Source organism: Hakea prostrata, chromosome 9 (genome assembly GCF_041222555.1).
Source record: "Hakea prostrata isolate BN-2017 chromosome 9, UWA_Hpros_2, whole genome shotgun sequence".
Taxonomy (NCBI): domain Eukaryota; kingdom Viridiplantae; phylum Streptophyta; class Magnoliopsida; order Proteales; family Proteaceae; genus Hakea; species Hakea prostrata.
In genome coordinates this window covers 1,270,466-1,293,501 of record NC_142608.1, presented here as the reverse complement: position 1 = coordinate 1,293,501, position 23,036 = coordinate 1,270,466, and the positions used below count along the sequence as shown (strand labels likewise).

Below are 23,036 nucleotides of genomic sequence, written 5' to 3'. Positions count from 1 at the left end.
TAAGGATGTAGTCGAGTTGCGCACAAACTAATCCAAATGAATCTAATCCTTAAAAAGAATAATAAAATAACGTGATGAGAACCAACCATTCAATAAAGTGGGCTTGAAAGGGGACAAGCACAAACATCAGGGTATTTTATTTTATTAGAAAAAGGCATAATCGTGTAAAACGTTTCATAATCGAATTAAATGTGACAACTGTATCATTAATGGAATAAGGCTTTAGAGGATTCTCCACCTGAATTATGGATATATCCAATCATCTTTCAACTATCAAATAATAGCGCACCAAGTGTCATTCAGATAATCTTACATCCTTGAATGATTTAAAATTTTAAATTTAAATTTAAACATTGGTGTTGTTCCACACTTCCACACCCTTGTGGTTGTAGACGATCTAATCCCCTGGAATTTTATCAGGTTGATTTTTGACAAATAAATACATCATCTATTTTCCTCTTGACAAAGAACACATATCCATCAGTCACATTTAAAGGTTGAAGTAAGATTTATATGTGTTTATGTGGTCCTATATCTCTATTTAGTGTTATATGTGAATTGTGATGTGATAAATTGTAAGACTCAACAAATAGTAGAGACCTACTAAAGAAATTTGTTGTCCAATATGAAAAGGTAGGAGATCATTCAACATATTTCATTGGCCTGTGGCATAGCCTAAGCTGTGTGGTTCTGCTTTGAATTGGGTTTTATTTCATCTCACGATAATCCATCTCTCTCATGCTTCATAAATGCTTGAGCGGTGTGAATCATATCTCCTGACTATGTGCTCTTCTTACGGCGTTACGGTCACAAATTATGTAAGACCTACAAGTAAAAACTAATAAAATATTAAAAAAATCCATCACCCTAATCTTATTGCCCCCCTTAATTCCTGGTCAACAATCGTAGGACTCCTAAATGCTTGGAGTAGAATGAGAATTGATAAACAGTCGCAATAGAGGGTAAAAGGGTGAATTGTGTAATCTTCACAGTACGAGCTATTATGTTATGTTTCTAAATGAGAGCCTAGATTTTCCGCTTCTAGTGTTTGCCTACACCCAAAATATTGTCTCACAAGTCACAATCCAACGAACAATAGGTAGGCCCAAGAGCCTGTGTCATATGGATTGTGACACAATAAAATTGAGTGTAGGAAAGCTGTTTGAGGAGAGAATCCAAATTCTCCGAATAAAGCATTAGTTATCCAAAAGAGGAAAAAAAAAGGATACATATTAAAACTTATACATTACTTGAAAGACTCTCTAGCTAGAAAGTCATATAGTATTATAATATATATGTAATTTTCTTCCCCCTCTCTCTCTCTTATCATACAATTCCATTTAGGTGACGTAAAGATTTTCATGTAGAACTAATATTCCACCATGAGTACAAATTTTAAAGTTGCATTTCCTTGATAATGTAAATTTAACTTGACAATACAAATACTTGAGGAAACCATTAACATGACATTTAAACAATATTATCAACTAGGTCTTTTGAAAATTTACGTTGAAAGACCTTTTTGAAGATATAGTGGAGCCATGGGTAAGATAATTTTATATATGTTTTGGTATTTTATGATTACGTATTGCTGAGATGGTACATCAACAATCATAGTTGATAGGGCACACAAAACTAGAAAATAAAAGATCGTAGTATGTATATAAGAAAAAAGATCAAAGACATTTATGACGATATTGATAATCCAAAATCTCAAAGGGTTTGAGCTGCAAATGAGAATAGTTTCCATTCATATGTAACAAAAAAAATAGAACATGTTCATTGGGACCAGTTCATACACACTTCGACTACATCCTCAGAAGAGTTTTCTAGAAATAATAATTAATATAAGAAAACATAAAAAATTAATAATTAATATAGACGTGCTTTGCCTCTGACCTCGAGGGGATTCTAACTTCGACATCTTTTGCCAACTAATTCATCTCTTGTGTTTGAAAAAATCATTTGCTGTAGTGCACTTCTTATATCAAATAATAGACTGAGATTTAAAGTTTGATTTCAAATTTAAAAATTCCAAAATAGTATTGTAGTTTTTTTTTATTTTCTCAACTAGTTATTTGGTATATATGTATAGTGCCTGTAGCAGGGCACGGCGCGCGCCAGGGGGGGGGAACGCCCCGGGGGGGAGCAGAGGGAACCAGGGCCAAACCGGGGGAGACAACCACCAACCAAAGAGGACAGCCCAGGCAAAAGGAAGTAAAAAAACAGAAAAACACAGGGCAACACGGGACGGCCGCGGCGGGGCCGGGGCGGGCGGGGCCGGGGCCCCCGCCGGTATATGTGGCGAATGCTGTGCATACTCGCCAGAATAGTATCGCCGCTGAAGCGGCTGGGGGAGCGGTAGCGCATGGGTACGGGTCGGGTTGCGCCGCAATGAACATGGAAGTGTGAACGGCTTGTAGCGGTAGGGTATCATTATTGGGACCCACATGATGCTTCATGTCGGACTTTCGTTCTTATCGCACCGCACCGATCCGGAGACATGCCGCAGAAATCTGACACACGACAGCAGAGAACTCACAGCATGTTTAAATATCGTCTTTGACACGGTCACTGACTCAGAGTCTACTCGATTGGGCCCCACTGATGAATCGTTTTCTACGTGGAACCTTCATCTTTCATTTTTACATTGTTCTCCATAGTCAAATTAGTAGACCAAAATGACCTCACTCAAATTACAGAATGCCTAAGTCTTTGTCCTCACTCCTCAATTTCCACGGCACTCAGCGACAACGTACGATGGCGGAGCATTGTTCTAACGGAAATGGACAGTAAATAACAGCTGCCATTGATAAGACGCATTAACTATCCAAAATTAGGTGTCTCATCGTAATTTCAATAAACCGGAAGGATATTTTCGTAAATTAAATTTTCCATAAAAGTTTTGCACATCTCTCCCAACGATTCCCCTATAAAAAGACACGCCTAGATGTTAGTGTTCTTCCCCGAATCATCATCTCCGTCTTCCGTCTGAATTACTGAATTTCTGCAAATGCAAAATCTGCTTAAACCGCAAATGCGAAACTAGAGGATTTAGAAACTCAAACCGTGTTTCAGGATAATCTCAGTTTGCAGAGACTCTTCTATTCGATTCAGTAAGTATAATCAATAATCCACATTGGCACAGTTTTGTTTTGTTTTGTTTAATCTGCATTCCTGTTGATCATTTGTCGATTTTTAGTTTCTGTATGATGTGCAGACTCATTGATCTGTATTTGTAACATTTTTTTCACTTCCATCCCAACACCTTACTGTTTATTGTGGAGGTCTCCCTGAGATAACATATCTAAAGATTCAATTTTTGCATGATGTCTTCTTGAGATTTAATTCGTGTTACAGTTGCTGAAAGTCTTATTATTGAGTATTTGAGTCATCCTTTTTAAGGGTTACTATTGGGAAATCATAAGTTATTATGGCCCATTGCTGATGTAGCTAATGATATTTGGTATACCATCATTTTGGGTAGATGATTTTTAATACATGAAGGCCTAGAAAGATGAGTTTTATCGAATCTGGATTTCTCTTTTGGGGCGGACAGTAATTTATTCTTTTTAGTTCACCAGAACTAAATCCACCCCATAATCACGTCAACCTAAATTCTTTTTGATCCACGGTGTTTTAACAAAGCCTTGCTTCGGTGCATTCTTTACCTGTTATCTTTAATGGACCGAACCATCTTAAATCTTCCTATCCGCCACTAATACTACTGTCTAGTTCCCCTTGAATGCTTTCATTTTTTACTATTTAGTTTTTTGGTTCTCCATCAATGCATTCTGTGAGAACCTTGCTTAATTTTCATAGCAATTAGGTGCTAATATCAGGTGATGCCTCTATGGGCGCCCTTCAGTCAATTGATTGTGTATCAATCTATCTGTGCTACAGTTTATTATGAATTTTCTGGGGAAATATTTTATATAAGATAAAAATATGCACCATAGGCCTTGGTGCAACGGTTATATTGCTTCATTGTGATCAAGTAGTCACAAATTCAAGTGTGGAGACTCCTTCTCTGTGATAGCAGGGTAAAACATTCGTATACTCTTACTTGGGACAAGCACCACGAAAAGCGGCGATGAACTTAAATCAGTAAAGTATTTTGAAACTTCTCAATTAGGTATTTCACATGGTGTGCTTTGAGTTTTTTACTTCTTTGAAAAAAAGGGTATCCCATTTGATTTGGTGTAAAAATAATTTTTTGGGGGCAAAAGTGTAGCTGTCGATAGATGTAGTACCATGTGATAAAAACAAAAGAACCAACAGATATTCATGGGTTTGATCATTAAAACAAATCTATGTTTTGTAGGTAAGGAGCAAAAGTCTTTAGGGAGTTTATAGGATATCAAGTTTCAACAGGTTTTGACCAGTTTCTGCAATATTCCAGAAAATGTTGATAGTTTTTGACCAATAAATACCAACTTTTGGTTCTAAGGTCACATTCCCCGTCATTGGAGAGCCTTTAACCTTGTCGTTCCCACCCAATCCTTCCTTATTGGCCGCCACGTCCCCATTAACCCCAATTGTACCCTTTGTTGGTCTGATTCGGAGAACATTGAGCACCTTTTCTTTTCATGTCCTTTTTCCAAATTTATCTGGGGAAAAGCCATTTCCTCCATTTGGCCTCGCTCGAGGCGTTCCTATGGTTTGGGCGAGATTGGTCATGTATTTGGATAAACTTTTCAGGATCTTCCATTTGTGATCGGATCGGTAAGCTAGTGTTTTGTGCCTTGATCCACCACCTTTGGTGGGAGCACAATCTTCGGAGATGGACCTCCTAATCTCACTCTATAGACAAGATTTGGAACGCCATCTATTTTGATGTTTCTTCTAGATTATTAGCTATTCCCCACCCCCTGTTGATGATACCTCAAGGAACAGGCTTATTATTGTCTCCTGGGGTTTTAGCTCTGCTTTTTGGTCTTCTTCTTAAAGACCTTGTTCTCTTGCTTTCGCTTCTTTAATATATTTATTTATTCATCCAAAAAAAAAAATTGACTTATTTTAAACCATTTCAACATGCGTAGTTTCAGTAGTTTCGACTAGTTTAAACCATATTCGGTAGTTTAAACAAACTTTGGTGATGTAACCTAGGGTCTGGGCCAGTCTTCAGGATCCTCTCAAATTGAACCACCAGGAAACTAGGGTTTAGATCCTTGCTGTTTAAGGCTAAAACTCAGAGAACAGCAGCTAAATCATACTCAAAACTCTCAACGAAGCGTGCGGCTAGGTCTGATTCAGTTTCCAATTGAAAAACAAAAAGTAGATATGGACTCCTAAAAATATATGGGAATTTACCAGACCCTTTTGGTATTCTGTATTCAAAGGGGGTGGGGAAAAGACCAAATTACCCTTCTGATGGTTTGGTCATTGGTGCGCTAATTGGGCTTGGTTCTTGGGTCAAGTTTTGATGGTAATTTGAGGGGGCTAGGCATGGTTAAATCATTTAGCCAGCTCATCAGTCATCACATGTCAAATTCTACCCAAAAAAAATTACTTGGTTTCAACCGTTCTTGACCATAATTTTGGTTTTTGAGTGGTTGGAATCTTTTTTTTTTTTTTGGGATACCAAAACGGGGTTAACTTACAGAGTCATGCTTGTATTTGCCTGAAGAATCACCTCTAGTTCTTGAGGTAGATTCTGACTATCAAGCAAGAGATATTCTAAGTTAGTTTGCCTCTTTGCCATCCAATCGGCTGCACCATTAGATTCTCTGTAGACATGGGAAAAATCTTGTGACTCCATTTAAATTGGCTAAATTCTTAGTTGCTTCCACCACCCTTGCAATCTTCCCTTGGGCTTGCACATTCAGCTTCAACAGAGAAATTGCTTCCTGGGCATCAGATTCCATATAAAGAGGAAAGAGCCCATCCCTTGTCACCTTCCATAGTCCTTCCAAATGGCCTTCAATTCAGCTTCTAATATATTAACTCCTTGTATACATCTAGTGAAACCAATCCAACAGATGCCTTCTGAGTCTCTGATTAATCCTCCAATTTGAAGTCTGCCACCTGTGCACATCACTGCATCCACATTGCATTTATATTCTTTGAATGGTTGAAATCTTTGTTGGCACCAAACTTTATCCGTGTGATGCTTCTATTCTTGTCATTGGCTGTTGTTAAATGGTTGTTTCTCAGTACACTTTTTTTGTGTCTTTGTATCAGATAACAGATAGCTTGGTGCAATTCAGTGTACAACAGGTAAGTCTAATATGTTCAACAGGAATTCTATTGTTGATGATACTTTCTTTAAGATCTTGACATTTTTTCTGTTCCCCTGTATGGAGTAGATATGGGTTCCAAATCTGCTGTAGAAATACTGGAAGCTTCATCTGGAGTTCATTATTCTGGATTTCACTTAAATGGAGTAAAGCCAAGAAATTTGGAGTTGGAGCAACCAACAACCTCAGAAACTGAAACTCTGCATAAGCAGCCTTTCATAATTGGTGAGCTTTCAATTAAATCTCTTAAATGAAGAATAAATATAAGAATTTGTCTTTTAGTCTGTAACTGAATTACCTCAGTATAGAAACTATCCTTTCCTCAACGGTTGCTTCATCCATATAATTGGAGGGAAAGATCTTTATAAAGGTTTAAACTACAAATGTGCTGTTAAGAGAATTTAAAACTGGTGTTTAAGTTGCATCAAGTCCCTGGTGGTTTTCAAATAACAGTACTGAGACTATGTATATGAAGTTTTCAAAAACATTCAGTAATCATTCCTCATCAAGAATCAAATGAGTTTATTTAGTTATATATTTTCCTCCCTGTCAAAAGGATCAGTCCTGGTCAAAAGTATTGATTGGTCAAGCTTGAACATTTCTGGAATAAAAAGGAATTCCATTGAAAAAGCTACGTTTCCTTGTCCAGGCTGCAATTAGTGAAGAGAAAACTGTGTGACAGGGCTCAAGAGGCTTCCTATGAATATTGGAAAGTTCCTACCCTCTCTAAAAGGATTCCTTTGCACCTTTTTTTTTTTTTTTTTTTTTTGGGGGGGGGGGGGGGGATAAAGAGAAGGAAAATTTGAAAACAAGAAGAGACAATGTAGTGCTTTCTAATTTTTTCTCTAATGTAGGCTCTACTATATATAATACATATGCCGACTCTTTTGTATTGAAGTTCAACAGAGTAAAAGTCTAAAATATCTACTCGCTATGAAAAGTTCTTTCAGTGGTCTAGTTCAATGTTTTGAACAATTGTTGGACCGTGGACCTTTTCATTGTATGATCCCCTAGAAAACCAGAGCAGTTCACCTTTATTCTGTCTGGATCATCAGAGCAGAAAGTTGGACCTTGCAGACTGGGTTTCCCAAGCAACTTGATGCTTGGTTAGTTTTTTAATATCATGGGCTTTTAGAGCCATAGGATTCTTTGACAATATAGATTGCAGTCATATTGCAGGGACCAATGGAATTCTTTAGGCAAGGAAAAGAGTGTGGGAATGAAAGATGTACCATTGTGTGGTTACCTATGCAATTGTGTGTCTTATCTCTGGTCTTTTCACTCTCCTTGCCCTTTATTGGGCTTCCTGTCATTTTTATGGATTTTGTTTTCTCCTTTGAATCCTTCTTCGTCTTTTTGTTTATGAATATTTTCATGGCCTCTGTCAAAATGATGGTTACTTACCCATTCCATATCTGGGAGCTGTCATAACATAATGTGATAGTTATGAATTACTAGTCCATACCAAAAGTTTTTTCATCATTTCTTTTCTTCTTGCTATTCAACTTAATGAAAGCAAGTTGTTATGATTTGGAGTTAACTTCTTGCCAAGCCAAAACACTTCTTTTTTGTTAGGCATACATTCTCGTATAAAACTTGATACTCCTCAATACTGCAGGAGTTGCGGGCGGTGCAGCATCTGGGAAGACTACTGTCTGCGATATGATTATTGAGCAGCTTCGGGATCAGCGTGTTGTGCTTATTAACCAGGTATTTTCTGCTTTTAGAGACTTCTGATTCTAGTAATCCTAGTGATAAAGTTGATCAAGTGAGATTTCTCTGCTGTTCTATGGCAAATCTTTTTAACTAACAAAGTTAGCCTATCCTAAGAAGAATCACATTTGCATTTGGCTACAAAATGTTGGAATCATTGGTAGAACAAGAATTGTTCCATTTTATTAGGTGCTAATATTTAAATACTTAATTGGAAGATGGTCAGGTCTCTCCATGTATCCATTAGAAGATTTTTTTCATTTTACTGAAGGAGAGCTAAATGATAAGTTGATTACATTGGAATATGTAGCACTTCATTGTAAGTAGTAACCCATCTATCCATGCCAATACAGATGTTGTTTCTACTGTTTACTATTTGCATGGCATATAAAAAGCATCTCAGCAACATGGAAAAATTATTCAGAGATTTCTCTGCAGTTCACTGATTAGGATTAACTTTAATTAGTTCCCAAACTAAGTTCCACTCCCCTTTTCTTGAATAAAATAAAGCCCAACTGCTCAAATTTCTTTGAGTTTCTTGTTCATGTTAAACTTACCTGCAAAGAAAAGTTTCTTAAGGTTTTTAATGGTTGATATTGCAGGATTCTTTTTATCACAATTTGTCTGAAGAGGAGTTGACACGAGTTCATGAATACAACTTTGACCATCCTGGTAATGTTTGTCTTATGTTAGCAAACAACTTCTATGCAAACTTCCCATGAAAGTTTGTGGCAAATTATTTTCTCTTTTATGATATATATATATTGGTTTGATGGTTTTCTGCTTTAGTTTTCAAGTTTGATCCTTTATTTTTGTCCTATGTAATCCAAAGGATCACCGTTTGTGTTACTGGTATTCTTGAATCATATATATATATATATATATATATATATTCTTTCTATTCTATACCTTTTACCCTGTTGATTATTTTGTAATTTATATTGCAATTAGCTTGCTTGCCATTTGCTTACCATATTCATTACCTAGGACATAGGTTTATTTCTCTAGAGGTTTGAGCAAAGCATGTAAAAAACGAAGCACGTTGGTGGTCCACAATTATTTACATTTGTTTGTACATGCTTCGTGTTGATTTGCTGTTTTTCTCACAATATTCTTTTTTCTTGAGTTTAGATGCTTTTGATACGGAGCAATTACTATTGACTATTGAGAGGTTGAAGCAGGGCCAGCCGGTGGATACTCCTAATTATGACTTTAAGAGTTACAAAAACAATGTATTACCAAAAAGAAGGGTATGATTCTTTTACTTCTGATTGGTTAATGAAGAGCATCGGAGCATGAACTTGTTCCACCCCTTTTTTATATATATATTTGAATTTAGTGTGTAGACGTAAAAGAGAAATGCATGATTGAATGTGGTCATGGGGTCTTAGTATGAATTATGGAGGTATTAGAATATGAGGTCCCCTTTGATGAGAATTTCTTATATTGAGTTTGCAGGTCTTTCCCTTGGTTTTACGTACTTCCTGTGTTCTTTTACTTTCAGTCCAGTTTACTCTATCTGGTCACTTCTTTGAACATACTGTTAAGTTTTCATTTTCTGTATATTCCGCTGCAGGTCAATCCCTCTGATGTAATAATTTTGGAAGGCATACTGCTTTTCCATGATACACGTGTCCGAGAATTGATGAACATGAAGATATTTGTTGATACAGGTTCTTTTGCTGCTTCCCTTTGAAGTACATTATTTCCATTGTACTTTGTCCTACTGGCTAGGTTGACACTCATTGACTTAGGTGCACAAATTATACAGATTTACCTTCAGACCTTTGAAAGATACTGCACCTGACTCATTTGGAGTTTGTGAGATGAAATTTTTTTATTGCTTTGGTATGATACTCATGCACTTGTGGTGTTGATGATGGGCAACACACACACACACACACACATAGAATTAGTAGCATGTTTTTGGATCATCTCTCAGAAGTCAGAAGTAAGATGGTTTTCAAGCTTTCCTACTTGGTTAATCCCCCTTCATTTCTATAGTTTCAATTTCATGCAAGAGTCTTTTCTATTTATTCGTTGTATTATAGAACAGAGACATGAAGATTTTGAAGAACTGAATTTGAGTTTAGATGGCTGTGTTTTGTGTGATTCTCCCCTCCAATTCTGGTTCTCCTAGTCCCCTCTTCTCCTAACTTGCCCTCCACCACATGCCGGCAGTGCAAACTCTGCGTGGACTATGCACACCATTTTTTTCTTCTTTCTAAATTGGGGTTTTAACTTTGCATTCCATTTCTCTGTTGATTTGCTGTCTTCTGGTGTTAAATTTTCTACTTCTTTGCTATTCACAGTGGAAGTTGTTCAGTGCAGATGCTGATGTACGTTTGGCGAGGAGGATAAGACGTGATACTGTTGAAAAGGGCAGAGATATCAGAACAGTACTTGACCAAGTTAAGAAGTTCCCATTTGTTGTTTTGAATGTTACTTTTTATTGTGGAAGGATGGTTGATTTGATTTGCTTGTGTGGTGGATAGCGTTTTTTGAATTTCATTTACTGTATATCTATAGAAGTAGTGTTACAATGTAATGGTTCCTATATTTTGTTAGAAATGTTTGATTATGGTCCCCCTGATGTGACTTTTACAACCACCAAAGTGGCCACAGCCAGAACATGCCAAATTTTGGTTGAAAAAAAGAGGGACTTAGGAGGTTAAAATAGAAATCTTGAACCATGGTTCTTTCCCCGTCCTCTTCTCTTTATTATGATAAAAGAAAATTTTGACTGCTTAAAAACAGATTCAGATAACAAGTACTCAAAAATACAAGTTGGAAAAGCAAGAGTTGGATTGACAACATTTTGACAACATTCTGGTCCCTAGCCAGGGGATAAGAATTAAAGCAATCTGCATGTTACCAAATCAATTTCTTATATATATGTCATCATAGAGGATGGACATTGGTGCAATGGCAAGGTTGCTCCATTGCAGCCTAGTGGTTGTTTGAGTTGGGAACTGCCTCTTGAAGTGGGGTAAGGTGCATACATTATGACCCTCCCCAGATTCAGAAATTTCAGTCCCTCTTTCTAGATGGGTGGTCTATGTTGAATCCATTAGTTACAACACATACAATTCATCCACATGGACTGGTAGGGGATTTTCAGACCTTCAAAGTCTGCGTGGAACAAGGATGATTAACAATGTCCAAAGGACCAGTGCCCTAGGTCCTGGGATCCTTGATGATGTTCACTGATTTTTGCTATTGGAGATTACTGATGCCTGAAGCTAAATCATTCAGTTTTCCCTTGCTATTAATCAAATTCAAAGTTTATTTTGTTTTTGTAGGATGCTAATTTTCAATCTTTTATGCAGTACTCGAAGTTTGTCAAACCTGCTTTTGATGACTTCATTCTTCCAACAAAGAAGTATGCAGATATTATCATTCCTCGGGGAGGAGATAATCCTGTGGCCATTGATTTGATTGTGCAACACATTCATACGAAACTTGGTCAACATGATCTCTGTAAAATATACTCAAACCTTTATGTCATCCAGTCAACTTTTCAGGTATTGTCTAGGTTACTATTTATTGACTCTTTTCCTTTGGGGTATGGTACTTCTGAAATTTTAATGAACTTTTAGTGTCAGTTGGTATGTTATTAAGGTCTAAAGTCAAAGTTTCCTATCTTACTGTGCTTCTAGTAAGGTCCAATACCTTTTACCTACTCAATACAGATACGTGGCATGCATACGCTTATACGTGATGCTAAAACAACAAAACATGACTTTGTGTTCTATGCTGATCGGTTGATTCGTTTGGTATGTTTTTTACTTTGTATTTATATTGGTCAATTCATTATATTATGTTTTGTTGTCTTATGGATGTAAATTTTGTTCTTGGCGGTGCTTGACCAAATATTTTTCATCACTTGTAGGTTGTTGAACATGGCCTTGGGCATCTTCCTTTTACAGAAAAGCAAGTTATCACTCCAACTGGTGAGCCATCTTTTCTATGAATATACAAAAGATATCCCTTTTCTTTAATGTAATTTTTGTAATTTCCCCCCCTTTCTTTGGGGCAAATGGTATTGCTTGATTTCAACAATTGAGAGAAACACTCAATTTGCAATTTATCTATGCTTGCATGTGCTGTCTTCTGTTTCTGAAATTGTAGTTCACTAACAAAAAAGAAGCCATTCTTTGGATCGGATGATATTACTTGGTTTAAACATTTTGAGCCAAGCAGTAATCTGTAGGTTATCTATGTGCATGTGCTGTCCTTTTGTTATTCACTAACAAAAAAGGAGGTCACTAGGGGAGATTTTTAGTAGTTTTGTTTACAATAGTAAATGAGTATTGTTGTTCACATATGCAATTAATTTCATTGGCATAAAATGCAGGTTCTGTTTACACTGGGGTCGATTTCTGTAAAAGGTTATGTGGTGTGTCGGTAATTAGAAGGTACAATTTCTGTTCTGCTTCTAGTTTTAGTGTTGTTTATTTGATGTTAACCTTAGATTTTTTATGATCTCCTTTGTGCATATCCTTTGTGATTGAGATATTATTTTTAGAGGTTTGTAGATGAACTTCTGATTGAAATTTTAATTTCAGGTCTTGCTGGTCTGACTTTCTTGCTGTGGACAGACATTCTAAACCAAACAAAAATTGATTATATCTGATTGTAAAATTGTCAAGGTATCAAAACACCCTCCTAGCTAAAATTGGGGTAAGGGTTGTAGGAAAATTGCCCCTTGGACTCTGTTTGTGTGGAAACCTTTGGCACCAGGTTTGCCCCTTTTATAAAGTTGTCATGATGGTTCCTTGGGGCAGTCTTACAAATCTTACCTGGACTGTTCTAAACAATACCACTGTTTAAACAGTGTACTTTGCTTCTCCCTCGAGCACCTAAAAGGCCGAACCCGATGCCAATGGCCTCCGCACAAGCAAAGTCCCCCAGGGGGGGGGGGTGCAGTTTTCCTACACAGTCTTACCTCAACAATTTTTGCTGGGAGGCTGTTTTAATGCCTTGATCTCCTGGCTACGACTATGGTCCACCAACCGTTGTGCCAAGGCATGCCCCTTCTCGAGCACCTAATGGTTTTCGCACTAAAATGTTTTGTCCAATTATCATACATATGCATAAAGAGTTCTACATTTAAAGTAAAAGAAGCTCTAAGGAAGATGGAAGTAGGCAAGGCATAAGATCCTGATGAAATCCCAATAGAGCATAGGAAGAGTTTAGGAACATATGGGCTAGGTTAGCTAACCAAGTTATTTAATAAGATTGTGAGCACAAGGAAAATGCCTGATGAATGGAGGAGAAGCATTATGGTCCTAATTTACAAAATTAAAGGAGATATTCAAACTTGTAGTAATTGTAGACTATAGAGGCATAAAACCAATGAGTTATACTATGAACCTATAGGAGAGATGATTGAAACCCGTTTGAGACATAAAACCACCATTATGGAGGACCAATTTGGTTTTATGTTGGGAAGATCTACAATGTAAGTTATTTACCTTATTAGGAGACTTATGGAAAGATATAAAGAGTGTAAGGAAGATCATCTTATGGTCTTTATTGACCTAAAAAAAACTTATAAGAGAGTCCCTAGGGCATTAATTTGGCAACTACTGGAGAAAAGGAATGTTGTAAGTAAGTATGTAGACATAGTTAAAGATACATGTGATGGTTCATTGACAAGTCAAGAACAATTATAAGGACAAAGTGGAGAATTTGCCATCACAATTTGGCTACATTAAGGATTAGCTTTTAAGCCCCTATTTATTTGCACATATAATGGATGATTTAACCAAAAGACATTTAGGATGAGGTTCATTGGTGTATGCTTTTCGCTAATGATATGTTTTGATAGATGAGACACTAGTAGGGATTAATACCAAATTAGAATCATCGAGAGCAACCTTGGAATCAAAAGGCTTTAAACTAAGTAAAACAAAGATGGATTATCTAGTGTGTAACTCTGGTCGTGACCAGGAGGATGATGAGGTGGTGAAACTTCATGAGAAGGAGATTCCATAAAGTGATTATTTTAGGGCCTGTTTGGTTACATGAATCCAAAGAATTCAAATTTGTGGATTCATGAATGGGAAATTTATACCCGTTTGGTTGTGAAAATTTCTGGATTCATGAAATCTAGATATTCATCTTTTTATACTAAAAACATGAATCTATAGATTTATAGGTATGGGGTGAGAGATTTCACCCCTACTATAAAAGCGCTAAACATTTGCGCATTCACAAAAGTCACGTTGACCAAATAATTTTTCTAGATGAATCCACATATTTACCAAACAGTTAATTTTATGAATTATGACTCCATAGATTTGAAATCTCTAGATATTTGAAATCTTTAGACTCATGCAACCAAACAGGCCCTTAGGTACTTTGGCTGAATCATAAATAAAGACGGTAATATACAGGATGATGTTTCCCAAAGAATTAAAATATGGTGGACGAAGTGGAGAGGTGCGTTGGGGGTCTTGTGTGATCAACGTATTTCTTTAAAATTCAAAGGAAAATTCTATAGGACTATTGTACAACCAGCTATGATGTATGGTGTAGAGTATTGGGTTGTCAATAAACATCATATGGACAAATTTAGTGTAGCAGAAATGAGGATGCTAAAATGGATGACTGGAAAAACTAGGAAGAATATGGTAATGTAGGGTCATATTAGAGCTAGTTTGGGAGTAGCTTTGATAAATGATAAGTTACTAGAAAGTCGATTGACGTGGCACAACCATGTTTGCTGGAGGCCTTCAAATGCCCTTGTATGGAGAAGTGATTTAATCTAGATCGAAGGAACTAGGAGAGCTACGGACAGACCTAAGAGAACTTTACAAGTGGTGAGAAAGGATGTGCATGGCTTAGGTTTTGTTTCCAGTATGGCATATGCAAGGATCCATGTAACTGACCCCATTTAGTTGGGATAAGGCTTGCTGTTGTTGTGGTCCAATGAATTTCTCTTCCCAATTCTACTATTAGACTCTAGTAGTCCTGTGTTACTATTTCAGGGCCTAAAACAGAGAAGGGATGTATCATGTTGGGATCTGGCACTAGTACTTTTTCCAAAACCATTACAACACTATCCTGAACATTTAATCTTCTACAAAAGTATTATCTTAGTGTAGTCAGGAGGCCATTGCCTAGGTTAATTTTCTAAAGTTAAATTCCTGATAAAAGATGCGAAGGTATGTATGAACATGTTTAATTTTGTTGCTCATTTTTTCTCTATCTTAACTTTTGTAAAAGAACTGCTTGTTTCTGAGGTTTTTGCCTTTACCAGTACAGCTTGCATTCAGCATTCCTAGAGAAAGAACTGGTTTCCCAGTTTCTCCAGTTAACCCCTCTTTTAACTCAGAAGGTGATTCACATATCTCTTCTCTGAGATATAGATAACTTTTTTTTTTGGGTAGCCTGTATAAGGGCATTGTATTGTGGAGTTTATACCGTTGATAAGTTCTTGACTTCTAAAACAAAAAAAGTAAGAGGAATTTTAATGGAAAGAGAGAAACAAAAGCGTAAAAGATAGTGTTATTTTTTATAAATGAGAACAGCCCCTCCCCTCCACTCACCTCCCACCCAACCTGACCCAAAAGAGTTTCTCGGGGGGGGGGGGGGGGGGGGGGAAGAAATGAGCAACACTAGCATCCTAAATTAAGAATAGCTACTAAGCTCATGGACTTGACGTAAATTTAATTTTGGAGTTGGGTCATGTGAGCCAAAAGTCTCAAAAAAGGGGAAAGTAGCCTCTATACAGAAAATTTCCAAGTATATGCTATAAATCCTGATGACATCCCACAGAGGACCTAAATAATCAAGTAATTCAGTAGGGTTAAGGGTATATCTCTTTGATTTATGCTTAAGAGATGATTGTTCTGTACATAGTGGATTTGAAAAGTGTCTTGTAAGAACTAGCCAAAGAATTCTCTGCTCAACTAGCCTCCGGACTAACGTGGAATAAGTTAATCATTCAGTCCTTCTTCATACTCTAAACTTGAAAAATTATATTGACTTTTTGCTATTTTCTCAACTGAATATAGTGGTGAAAGTATGGAGAATGCTCTGCGAGCATGTTGTAAAGGCATAAAGATTGGGAAGATTCTTATTCACAGAGAAGGTGACAATGGGCAACAGGTCTGCATGAAGCTCCTGGAATATTCTTTTCCCTGTTTCAATTGTAACTTGTTTTCACATCCTTTTCTGAAGTTTAAAATATTGTACAGTTAATCTAAAGTTTCTTTTTTGGTGTCTATCTACCATGGATCCTTTTCTGAAGTTTAAAATATTGTACAGTTAATCTACGAAAAACTGCCAAATGATATCTCAGACAGGCATGTGTTGCTTTTGGATCCTATCCTTGGCACAGGTTTGTCCATTCTTAGAATTATATAATTTTAATTTCTCATAGTAGTATGTTCTATATGATTGTGTTCTACTCAAGGATCACCGCTGCAAAAATATGAACCTTTACTCAGCATCCTCAATTAATTTAGCCTTTTACAGTCCAGGCTGAGATGGCACACCAACTCATAAAGACATGAATATGGAGTAGTTAATTGGGGATGATGAATATGGTGCCATCTCATATTCACCTACATTTTGTCCTTTTCTATATTATTGTGAGGCCTTAAGGTTATATTCCTTTTTCATTTAGTGCCTGATCTTCACTGATAACATTCAGAAACTTACTTTGGTTATTATCTTCCAGGGAATTCAGCTGTTCAAGCTATTTCTTTGCTTATAAGGAAGGGTGTGCCAGAGTCCAACATCATATTTCTTAATCTTATATCTGTGAGTAGTGTAGCATCTTTCGCTTTTCTCCACCACCACACCTTGTGTTCTTTTCTGAGTAGCGTAGCATCTTTTTCCTTTTCTTCACCACCACACCTTGTGTTCTCTTCTGAGGCTGCATTGGGTGGAGAAGGGGAGATTCTTATCAATCTTTTTGCTAAAATTCTTAAGTTCTTTTATTCCTTTAAAGATGCTTGAGTTGGTTATGTTTTATAGTTGTTCTGTTCTTGATTTTTGCAAAACTTGTTTATTTTAACAGGCACCTCAAGGAGTACATGTAGTCTGCAAAAGTTTCCCAAAGATAAAAATTGTAACATCTGAGATCGAAATGGGTTTGAATGAAGAATACCGTGTCATTCCTGGCATGGGTGAGTTTGGGGACCGATATTTTGGCACAGATGATGACGATCAGCAAGTTGGGTCCCCAGTATAGCTCAAAGGAGAGGTGTACAAGAATCCAAGTCCCGTGGTATATGACTGTGCATGGGTGTTAATTCACCTACCAATGCGAACAACACCTTATCTGCTTTCCTCCCCATTTCTTTTGATCCTTCTTTTAGTTCTTTTATACAGGTATCTAGTTGTGACAATGAAACCAGGGGATTTCTTCATGAATCATGAGTCAATTTTGTAGTTTTAATTTTGAGTGAACCTACCTTTGGTATCTTTGCCTCCTTCCAGCCGTGGACACAAGCTGAGTGATACTTAGTTGCAGGTTTCATATCCTACATGAGCTTGAACCCCTCATCAAAATATAGATTGTACAGCATACAAGTAGTGTCAAGGAAAAAGCATTTTCTGGTATATTTATATTTATTTGTGATAGATGAATTTACAGAAAGTGTACCCCTCTGACATGCTTCACCCTTGTACTGTTAATTGGTTTATCTCGTTGCTTCAGCACCCTTTGTTGTTAAACCTATTGCTGGTTAAATTGCCTGTTTTCTCAGTGGACATTAATGTAGTGAAGTTGTTGTCAATCTTAACTTGAGTTGATGACCCATCAGAAGTGTATGAATACGGTTCAGTTTTCACTGGGGCTAGATTGCTTGATTTCTGTGGTTCACATCCATGGAGGAGATCACCACAGCTATTACTGTTGGCAGATGGTTTGAGAGGTATTGACGATAGGAGTGCAATGATCACCATAGCTATCCAGTCGTGATTGGTGGTGTTCCTGCACCTAGGTATAGAACGTGTTGTTGTCTCCTTGTATTTTTCTATAATAATAATAATGTTCTTTTTTGAGATAAAGACTCGAATGCTATCCAGTCTGGAATTGCTTCAGTATTGTGCACTGCATAACTTATGGTTGACATTGAAACTTGCAGTCATGACGAAATTTCGATTTCGACCACTCATTTTTGCGTAAGTGTTTTCTTTTAGTAAAGTTTATCTGCAAAACAAAATCTTGACCACAAGTTTTGATCTGGACTGTAGGCTGCAAGGTGCTGTGTACCAGGTAGTACTTGTCTAGTTGTGTGATCTTGATTGGCTTTGAGATAGTTGGCAGTGCAAAATATCTTGTGCCTTGGTGAACGGTCCTGAATTCTTCTAGGGCAATCCTTTGTGTTACCCATTCTAGGGCAAAATATCTCAGTCCTGTGATCCTGATTGATGTCACTCTAGGCTTTGACATGGTTGCACTGCAAAATATCTGCTATCGCAGTGAAAGCTCCTAAATATTTTCTAGGGCAATGCTTTTGTGTAGCCAAGCCTAGAAGTGTTTGGATGCATGATCCACCCAACCGGCAGGCGGTTTTCATTTTTTACCCTGAAATTAATAACATGGTGGCATTCTTGAGTTGTTATGCAATTAGTAGGGTCTAATTTGTTACATAAGCATTAGAGTGTTAAAAGATTTGATTTAATTTGTCCCATCACTTGAAGCTGTTGATTTACTAAACAAGTACCTAACATGAGTTCACACAATGGGATTGACTTAGGGTTATGCAATTAATGTGTAGTATTGTGCTGTGAACGGTTGAGATCAAGATCTCGATCAAGATTTCAAACTCGACCGTCCATTTCTCAAAATTGTGAAAACACACTTTTCAGATATCGATAGTCGAGATCTCGATTTGTTCGCTGTAGGCATTGTGCATTAATTACGCAACACTCAAGCAATTTCCTCACACAACACATACTTGGGTGACACTTAAGACCAAGCAATGCTAATTTTCAATCATTCAAATACAAAGAGAGAGAGCTAGTTGAGCTTCAGTGTCTACGCTGAGCTGCCAATGGTCTATGGTCTAGATCAATTATGTTGGCCCGTTTTTATTTATTATTTTTTTAACTACGTCACTGAAATCTAAAAAAAAAAACAAAATTGATGTTCCACTTTACATCTAGACCGTTAGGGCAGCTCAATGTTGCATATTGAAGCCAAATAATATGAGACATAGACCCAAGGACGGTGGATGAGGTGGAGAATCAACAGTTTGCATGCATGCGAGACGTGAGGTCGGCTAAGTTAGCTACGATGAATTGAGGGATTTCAAAAGCTTTTTGTGTCTCATTGTAATGGGACCAGTAGTGCAAGAGCTAGCATTGAGTTTGATCACTCGTTGCTCTATCCAAATACGATAACCCTTCATGGGCTAATCCTGTGACAAGTGTCTCTTCTTGCTACTAGATCCTTTTGGCATATTCCTCCCCTGCTTTGCTCTACCTATATATACAACTTGCTGCCTCTATTAGTCTTCGGAATCCTCTCCCTTATCCACTCCTTACTAAGCACATCACTAGCAGCAGCAGCAGCAGAGAGCGAAGCTATGTCGGCCTTCATAGGAAAATATGCAGGTATTCTTAAAATTTCATCTAGTTGAGATTGATGACCCATCCATAATAACTAAACTTATAGCATTTTAATTGGGTTTTCTGGTATGTTCTGTTATGTTATCTTCTCAGATGAGTTGATAAAGAATGCCAAGTACATAGCAATTCCAGGGAAAGGAATTCTTGCAGCAGACGAGAGCACAGGAACCATAGGCAAGCGACTCTCTAGCATCAGCGTTGAAAACATTGAGTCCAACCGACAAGCACTTCGTGAGCTTCTTTTCACTTCTCCCAACGCCCTCCCTTACATCTCTGGTGTCATTCTCTTCGAAGAGACACTCTACCAGAAAACCACAGATGGTAAGCCCTTCGTTGAGGTTCTCCAAGAGAACAACGTGATTCCTGGGATTAAAGTCGATAAGGGCACTGTTGAAATCGCCGGAACCAATGGTGAGACCACCACACAAGGCTTCGACTCACTTGGCAGTCGTTGCCAGCAGTATTACAAAGCTGGTGCTCGTTTTGCCAAGTGGCGTGCTGTGCTTAAGATTGGTCCCACTGAACCATCCGAGCTGTGTATCCAGCAGAACGCTCAGGGTTTAGCTCGTTATGCCATCATCTGCCAAGAGAATGGGCTTGTCCCCATTGTTGAACCTGAGATCCTCACCGACGGCAGCCATGACATCAAGAAATGCGCCGCCGTCACGGAGACTGTATTGGCCGCTGTTTACAAAGCTCTCAACGACCACCATGTCCTCCTTGAAGGAACTCTCCTCAAGCCCAATATGGTCACTCCTGGTTCTGATAGTCCCAAGGTACCTACGTACATGAATGTTTCGAGCCTGGATCAACCCTTCATCAGGGGAGCACATACTACTCAACCGTACTTGGGCCATACTGGGTCCTACCTTTGAATTATTTTATCAGATATTCTGAAGAAGCATTAGAGGAGCAGTATGTGCTCTCCTGACCAGGGAAGTGATCCAGTGCATTTTGTGTCATATATATAATTTTAGTCTGAATCCTCTATTCACATGGAGAGGAAATTTTCTAACTCACGTAGTTGAATTCTTGACATCTGATATTGATGCAAAATCATCTAATTTTGGTAAATCTTTTAAAACGATGATTAATGGTGTTAAGTTTTATTTTAGCTAATTTATTAAATAGAGAATCTTGCATCAATTTTGAACATATGTCAAGAATCCAACAATGTGGGTAGAGGATTCAGACTTGGTTGGCATTGGTTTGCTTCATAATAAGTATTACTACTATTGCACAGGTGGCTCCGGAGGTGATTGCAGAGTACACGGTTGTGGCATTACGTCGAACAGTTCCTCCGGCGGTGCCGGGGATTGTGTTCTTGTCAGGAGGGCAGAGTGAGGAGGAAGCAACACTAAATCTAAACGCAATGAATAAGTTGGAGTTGTTGAAGCCGTGGACGTTGTCATTCTCCTTTGGGAGAGCTCTGCAACAAAGTACACTCAAGACATGGGGTGGGAAGAAGGAGAATGTGAGCAAAGCTCAGGAGGTATTCTTGGGAAGGTGCAAGGCTAACTCTGAGGCCACCCTTGGCAAGTACTCCGGGGGTGCTGCTGGAGGATTAGCTGCTGAGAGTTTGTACGTCAAGGGTTACAAGTACTGATTAATTACTATGGACCTTATGGACCTTCATGAAAATATGTATCTTCTTCTCCTCCCCATTCCTTCTTCCCTATCTTTGTGGACCTTAAATAATTAACTAAACTGAATTCATATTTGTGTTATCTATCCTTTCTCTCACTTCATGATAATCCATGTTGTAAGGTAACAGATATTTACATGACCATGCAGGCATGCCTCTTCACTTAATGTCAAAGTCTATGATTTTCTCTGTGATTATTAATTAGTTGATCCCAAGATGGCCAAGAAAAGGACTTAAGAGGGTTGCAATTTGAAATGGAACTATGGATGATTTCACTTTGATTGTAAGTTTTGGGTCCCAATGGATTCCATCCACGAATTTTGGCTAGCATTTGCAGGGTCTTCTTACTCTCATCTAGCTTACTGCAACCAGTAGGGCAAATTTCATTCCACAAGTACCTGAAAAAAAAAAAAAAAAAAAAAAATAAAAGCAGAAGATATATTCAAACTGGATAGGGCTCTTGCAGCCACTATACTTAAACCCTCCAAGAGATGGAAGCAAATATGACAGTAATGTTACCCTAGATTTTCCTAATTAAGGAATCAAGATTTTTTTTTATGAATCCAACAATTTGTTAGGATTAAAGTTATCAATCACACACAATCGAATAGAAAACAAGAAAGAAAGAGACACGGATTTTACCCTAATTCACTTCAATGTGAGACCATGTCCAACATTAGGTTTTTTACTATTTCTTCTCAAAACAGTTATATCAAATGTTCTGTTACAAGAGAATATATAAATGCACTTAGAAACCCTAAGCCACAGCTATTCATGAGTCTAAGTCCAAACTCTCAAGAAATGTGGATCCTCTACTCTACAGGTTCGGAGACAACACAATGTGAAGCATGGGTTATAATCAACACAATAACTAATAAGATATAGATATGGTAATACCTCTTTCGGACCGATTATTAGTCGACCAATTGATTGATCTTGTAACCTTAAGAGTTAAGATGTATGATACAGAGGAAAATCAATAGTAAAAAAATATATATTAAATATATATGAAAGACAAAATAAAAACTAAATATATATATAAAATATATATATAAAAAATTAAAAAACCAAAAGCAGTCAAAATCAAAATCTCAACCATATGCAACACAATACCAACTAGAGCTTATCAGTTACAGTCTGTCTCATTAGAGATACAGGAACCCTCCAGTAGAAGCCTCATATATACTGTCTGGCCTGGCAAATGCAGGACTCAGAGATCAGTCAAGAACAACCAAACAGAGATATGAGGCATCCAAACAAAGCATCCTCGTCTTGGTCATCTTCTGCTCCTTCCTTATACACCCTTGTGTTAGTTTTATCTCCTCTGCTTCTGCTTCTGGCAGTTTTATATACAATGGGTTCTTGGTTATCCTTCTCATCATCTCAGTGGCTATCTTCCTTCAACATTTCTTCTTCACCTCTATGGTTTGGTATTGGCACAAATCTATCCTCGCCATGGGTAAGAACATGTCCCGTTTCTCATCTGTTCTTTCTGGGCTTTTTCAAATCAATCCTCAATACACTCTGGCTTTCCTTTTTCAACCCAGGATAGAAGAAGAAAGCAAGATGCATTATTAGAAGATTGAGATATGCTTGATGTGCACTCTAGTACATATAGCAAAGTAAAAAAGCTTGAAGCAGGCCTTGCAAGTGCCCGAACTTCCATAAAAGAAGCTGTTTCCTCAGAGAATATATCATCACCTCATCAAGATCCAGATAACTTGCCCATGGTGACATTTGTTGGAATCCAAAATAAATATGCAAAGATGCAAAGATGCAATAAACATAATTATATAATACAAATATATAAAACTACAAATACAACTAAGTATTATGCTTTAATA

At 37.5% G+C, this 23,036-nt stretch overlaps 2 protein-coding genes across 2 annotated transcripts; both read left to right on the top strand.

Moving 5' to 3' along the window:
- The first annotated feature begins 2,951 nt into the window (after nucleotides 1–2,951).
- Nucleotides 2,952–18,056, top strand: LOC149003911 (uridine kinase-like protein 3). The gene is made up of 16 exons (XM_089167757.1): nucleotides 2,952–3,116; nucleotides 6,184–6,219; nucleotides 6,309–6,464; nucleotides 7,858–7,949; nucleotides 8,555–8,624; nucleotides 9,084–9,202; nucleotides 9,529–9,625; nucleotides 10,284–10,363; nucleotides 11,282–11,476; nucleotides 11,645–11,728; nucleotides 11,845–11,905; nucleotides 12,310–12,370; nucleotides 15,977–16,070; nucleotides 16,230–16,302; nucleotides 16,645–16,727; nucleotides 16,987–18,056. The coding sequence occupies exons 3-16, from the start codon at nucleotides 6,311–6,313 to the stop codon at nucleotides 17,158–17,160; spliced, it is 1,437 nt and encodes a 478-aa protein (XP_089023883.1). The 5' UTR covers nucleotides 2,952–3,116; nucleotides 6,184–6,219; nucleotides 6,309–6,310; the 3' UTR covers nucleotides 17,161–18,056.
- Nucleotides 18,057–19,423: 1,367 nt separating this feature from the next.
- LOC149003910 (fructose-bisphosphate aldolase, cytoplasmic isozyme 1) lies at nucleotides 19,424–21,278 on the top strand. The gene is made up of 3 exons (XM_089169080.1): nucleotides 19,424–19,532; nucleotides 19,641–20,323; nucleotides 20,791–21,278. Exons 1-3 carry the CDS (start codon nucleotides 19,505–19,507, stop codon nucleotides 21,151–21,153), a joined length of 1,074 nt encoding a protein of 357 aa, XP_089025206.1. The 5' UTR covers nucleotides 19,424–19,504; the 3' UTR covers nucleotides 21,154–21,278.
- Nucleotides 21,279–23,036: the final 1,758 nt, after the last annotated feature.

What these genes read in the sequence shown, in the direction of transcription:
- LOC149003910 (XM_089169080.1), top strand. Translation starts at nt 19,505, where the DNA reads ATGTCGGCCTTCATAGGAAAATATGCAG. An exon ending in CTTCATAGGAAAATATGCAG is followed by an intron (nt 19,533 to 19,640) that starts GTATTCTTAAAA and finishes TTATCTTCTCAG; the next exon opens with ATGAGTTGATAAAGAATGCC. An exon ending in CTGGTTCTGATAGTCCCAAG is followed by an intron (nt 20,324 to 20,790) that starts GTACCTACGTAC and finishes ACTATTGCACAG; the next exon opens with GTGGCTCCGGAGGTGATTGC.
- LOC149003911 (XM_089167757.1), top strand. Translation starts at nt 6,311, where the DNA reads ATGGGTTCCAAATCTGCTGTAGAAATACTGGAAGCTTCATCTGGAGTT. An exon ending in ATACAACTTTGACCATCCTG is followed by an intron (nt 8,625 to 9,083) that starts GTAATGTTTGTC and finishes TCTTGAGTTTAG; the next exon opens with ATGCTTTTGATACGGAGCAA. An exon ending in TCAGAACAGTACTTGACCAA is followed by an intron (nt 10,364 to 11,281) that starts GTTAAGAAGTTC and finishes TCTTTTATGCAG; the next exon opens with TACTCGAAGTTTGTCAAACC.